This window comes from Myotis brandtii, unplaced genomic scaffold, assembly GCF_000412655.1.
Source record: "Myotis brandtii unplaced genomic scaffold, ASM41265v1 scaffold624, whole genome shotgun sequence".
In the NCBI taxonomy this organism is placed as follows: domain Eukaryota; kingdom Metazoa; phylum Chordata; class Mammalia; order Chiroptera; family Vespertilionidae; genus Myotis; species Myotis brandtii.
This window is the reverse complement of record NW_005370385.1, coordinates 1,666,592-1,671,364: the sequence shown is the minus strand read 5'-3', so window position 1 is coordinate 1,671,364 and position 4,773 is coordinate 1,666,592. Positions and strand designations below refer to the sequence as shown.

Here is a 4,773-nt window from a genome sequence, read left to right as displayed (position 1 = left end):
CGTGCGACCCGGCCGCCCCGAGGACTCCCGGGCTGTTAAAGCCAGCATGGCGGGCAGCTTCAGGCGGAAGGTCTTGGCGCGACCTGTGGGGAGAAGGGAGCTGTCTGGCTGGGGGACAGGAGCGGCCCTGCCAAACAGAAGGGGAAGGTGGGGAGTGGGAGCCTGACAGTGGGCACCCCTCCACCCGACTTCCACTCATCTCAAAAAAATTCTAGGACCCGATCTTATCCGAGGCTCTGAAAATAATAAACTACTATTTCTTGAGCCAAATACCCCAGTGGGCTCTACTCAAACCGTGGGTGACGCGACTGCACTGCGGGCAACATTTCCCCTTATCGAGGCAGGAAACGCAGGCGTAATGCACTGTGACTTGCTGGAGGCCGCTCAGTGCCTGGTGGGCCTGCCTCCAAACGGGGCAGCCACGCAGGCCTTCTTGCCAGACCCCGCCAACTTGCAGATGGCCCCAGCGTTAACACTGCCAGGTTAGAGCTTGAGAGACCACGGGGTGGACTCCTTGCCATGACTCTAAAGGGCAAATGAGATTTAAACCCAAAGAGGCCACGGCGGGGAGGAAAGGAGTCTGAGCCTGAGTCATAGAGAGATGAGGGGAGGGTTCCATGTCTCCAGCCACAGTGAGCATTTCCCTCAAATTCTCTCCTCAATTAGCCCAGGCCACAGGGAGCTGTCCTGTCCAGGAACAAGGACCAGGGGCAGAAGTTCCCCAGAAAGACATCTGGGTCCCTGAGAGACAGGGCCTTCTGATGAGCAAAGGGCCAGAATGTCTGAAAGGGTGAATGCCCTAACCCTGGGCTGCAGAGAGGACCACGCCCAGAGGATGCTGCAGTGGAAACCTGAGCAGGTAGAGCTAGGACACCAGGTGCAATCTTGCCCTAAGGACCTGTGGTGCTGTCACTCCATCCCTGTCTGTTCATTTTGAGCCAGATGAGACCAGGCCACGTCCTCGGTAACCTCTGAAGGGACCCCGCACACACATTCCTTCCTGCAGGGCAGTGGCCTTGGGTAGCCTCACGGCCCCAAAAAAGGGAGAGCTCATTATTCCTGCACCAGTCCAAGTGTGGCTGCACTTACCTGGGGCCAGCCAGCTGGTGGGGGGCCCACGGTGATTGGTGTCATGGGCCGGGGACCCCACCATGTCCTTCTCCATCACCACCTCGAAGTTGAGGATAAACATGATGACAGCTCCATCCTCATTCTTCACAGGTACCACGTCCACCAGGCACAGGAAGCAGCTCCCTGTGGAGTGGGGGACACGGCCACTGTGGTACCAAGGCCCCTGGGTGGGCAGAGCAGAAACCTGAAGGGGCCTGTCCATGTCTGCCTCCCCCACGGCCTCACACAGTTCTGCCCCTTCCTCGCCAAGTCTCCTGTCCCACCCCCCTTCCCCCCTGCAGCTTTGTGTCAGCCAGACCGAGCTTGTGACCTCAGTCTACCTGCTCCGACTTGCTGCTGGCCAGGCATTCCCTCTCTCTCCGCCTGTTTTGTTTCTCTAGCCCTCTCCCCGGGTGCATTCTCCCTCACCTTGGCTTAAGCTCCTTTCTGCCTCCACCTTGTCATCTCATTCTCCCTCGCCTCTCAATGTATCCTTGTGACCCTCACACAGGGCAGTGTGTGGGAAGCCGCCTATTGTCTTCTCTAGCAGAGAGGTGTGGACAAGGAGCCCAGAATGCTGGTGACCCTTGAGCCCTGGCAAAGGTCAGAGCTATGCACCCACTGTTTAGTCCAGACAATGGTAGCTGAAGCAACTTCCCCACCAGATAGTCACGTAAATCCTTACTGATAAGATAGTCTGTCTGTTACTGGAACTTGCCTGCCTAAGGGCTATGGATGGACCCCAAACTGAGTAAAAGGATGGCAAGGCCTGAGCACAAGTGGAGTCCATCCTCTTGGGATGGGCTCTCGCCTGGCCCCCCAATTTCCAAATTATTATCTCTTGTCTCTTTCATTTGTGTGCGGCCCCTCTTCCAGATCCTGAACCCTGAACCACACAGGACGTGGGGGTACACATACACAGCAGTGCAGTGTGGGAATTAAGCCCACAGACTTTAGGCCCAGGGTCTCTGGGTTCAAATCCCACCTCTGCCACTTAGTCCTTTATGCATTGTGCTCAACTTAGTTAGCCTTCCTGTGCCTCGTTTTCCTCATCTATAAAGTGGGAATAGTAGTTCCTTTGCCCTGAGTTGCAAAGATGAAGTCAACACATGCTGAGGGCCTAGAGCAATTCCTGGTGTACACGGAACACTGCACGCGGGTTAGTGATCGCTCTCTGTCCCCATCCTGGCTCTCTCTGCATTAGTCCCAGCTCTCTCTGCATTAGTCCCACCAGTCGGTCCACAACAAGATACACTCAAAGTTGAGAGCAAGAGTTTCAAAACCTTCAAGCAATTCAACATTGCCACGATGTCCAAGCATGTGATTTTGCACTTCACAAAGGTCTGTGATGTATTAGAAATAAAGAAAAGTGATCCTTCACCAAAGAGCCGTGAAGCACGGCTCCTACATCTTGCATCACTGTCTCTCCTTGTCTTTCTTTTTCTAAAAATATTTTTTTATTGATTTCAGAGAGAGGAAGAAAGAGAGAGAGAAACATCAATGACAGAGAGAATCGTTGATCGGCTGCCTCCTGCACGCCCCCCACTGGAGATCGAGCCCACAACCCAGGCATGTGCCCTGCCCGGGAATTGAACCCTGACCTCCTGGTTCATAGGTTAACGCTCAACCTCTGAGCCATGCTGGCTGGGCTCCTTGTCTTTCTCTTCTCTCCCAGTCTCTCTGTCTGTCTGGCTACCAGGTGAGGCCAGCCCACCAGGCCAGATGTGCCCCCTCCACCTCTGCTCCCTGTCCCGCGCACAGCCCCTCACCCTCCTCTGCCAATTTCTGAAGAAGACCTTGATGCTCATATTAACATCCTATTCCTCTTTCTCCATGTTCCCTGCGGGCACCAGGCTTATCCCCCATCATGCTTTCTTCTCAGGACAAATTTCTTTTCTTGTCCACCTGCTCATCTGTCTTCTCTGAATTGCAGGGACCTAACTCACCAGTGTCTGTGTCCCCTCTGCTGGCCTAGCACCTAGAACAACACACCAGGGAGCAGACATTGGCCAGTGGGGCTAGTGATGGGGCAATGCTGGTGGAGAGCGGTGGAGAGGAAGTATCGGTGGTGGATTGAGTCAAGGGAGGGGCCAGCAACCTGGAGGCTCCCTGGACAGGCCCTGGTGGCTGAGCCGTGGGGAGTGCGACGGCAATGGCCTGAGCAGACCAGGCGTGAAGGGCCTGGTTCCTGCAGAACAGCAGTTCTAACAGCCGTGGGATTCATCTTGTGGAAGGAGATCCTCTGCAACCAACTGAAACAGGATGGCGGAGGGGGGAGGGGAGAAGGGGGCGCTGGACCAGGTGAGGGGCTGGCAGGGATTCTCCGCTCTGCCTGAGGTCCTTCCACTCACCTCACCCCAGGCCCTTCTGGCCCAGCCCTCAGAACCTAAGCTGGGGGCTCTGTCTGGATCTCCCATCAGCAGCCTCTACTGTCCCCTGACCTCCGGCCTCTGAAATGGCCCAATTGAAGCACAGCTGTGGTGCTGGGAGCTGCAGGGGGCCAGACCCAGCTGGAGACTGTTTGGCACCCAACAGCCCGCCTAGAGTTCATGTCCTAATATGGTGATGGCCGACAGCGGCCTGAACAGGGACTGGCCCTGATCTGGACTAGAGAGGCCAGAGACCAGGAAACCTTAGCCCTGGAGATCCCGAACACCCAGCCCCAGAACCCCAGGCATCCAGGCTCCTGGTCCTCATTCCTCACTAGGAACTTGTCCCAGAAGTCCAGAGTCTGGAACCCGGAAGAGCCCACCCTTTCAGGACAGCCTGGGGATTCTGACCTTGAGGCCTCCGCACCCTGCCCGCTCCATTCAGACGTCTCAGCAAGGGAGGGCAGAGCTGCATTCTGCCAGCCCACCCCCTGCTTGGCTGCAGAAACTCCAAATAGAAGCCTCCTTGCAGCTCAGGCTCACCCCTGCCCCTAGACACACACTCAGACGCAGAGCCCCCTTGGCCCTCTCTCCCTTTGTGACATTCAAGGAATTTTTCCTTTCAAATAACCCTGTCAAAGCCCAGCTTCTTCCAAAAATGTGACCTGGAGCCCTGCCTGGTGGCTGCGGGACGTGGCAGGGGGAGAGGAGGCGCCAGCTGCTATTTTCAAGGAGACACAGAAGAAAGGAAAGCGGGCAGCCGACTAGGGGCTCTCTGAGGCTCTGCCTGCCCACCCCCTGCTCGCGTGGATGGTTGGTTGGTTGGGTCTTCAGTGAGCGTCACATCACTCACCCCCAGCCAGACCTTCCAGCGGACCCCATCTCGTCTCTGGCTGGGAGTATGGGAGGCGGGGGTCCCTGAGGGCAGCTGAGGTTCAGAGCCAGGTCAGGGGTGGGGCACAGGGATAGCGGGAGCCGTATCAGGCCTGCAGGCAGGTGGTCTCTGACCCTCACACAGCAGAAATGTCGGCAGTCGGTGGCTAAGCTGCTTCTGGGAGACCCATGCTGGCACTAGCACATACAGTGCCTTGCCCCCCACAGTCCTGCTCCTGGCCCTCACTCGCTCCTCTCCTCCCTCAAACCTTGCCCTGCACCCCAGCAGAAGCTGACTCTGCCCGCCCAGCTGCGTGAGGTTGCAGTTCCACGGAGAGCCACACCGTGGCAGGCGCGGCCCACACTCCTGAGGCAGCCAGCACCAGAGCGCGCTGGGAAGGAGGGAAGGGGTGGAGGGGAG

At 57.2% G+C, this 4,773-nt stretch overlaps 1 protein-coding gene across 1 annotated transcript in view; it reads right to left on the bottom strand.

The window, feature by feature from the left end:
• The window catches only part of LOC106723684 (potassium voltage-gated channel subfamily H member 2-like), an 11,996-nt gene that overhangs the window by 861 nt on the left and 6,362 nt on the right, over positions 1–4,773 (bottom strand). Inside the window, exons 3-4 of the mRNA XM_014528205.1 lie at positions 1,090–1,254; positions 6–83 (exon numbers count right to left, since the gene is read on the bottom strand). Coding sequence (XP_014383691.1) covers positions 6–83; positions 1,090–1,254 — 243 coding nt within the window. The remainder of the gene's footprint in view (positions 1–5; positions 84–1,089; positions 1,255–4,773) is intronic.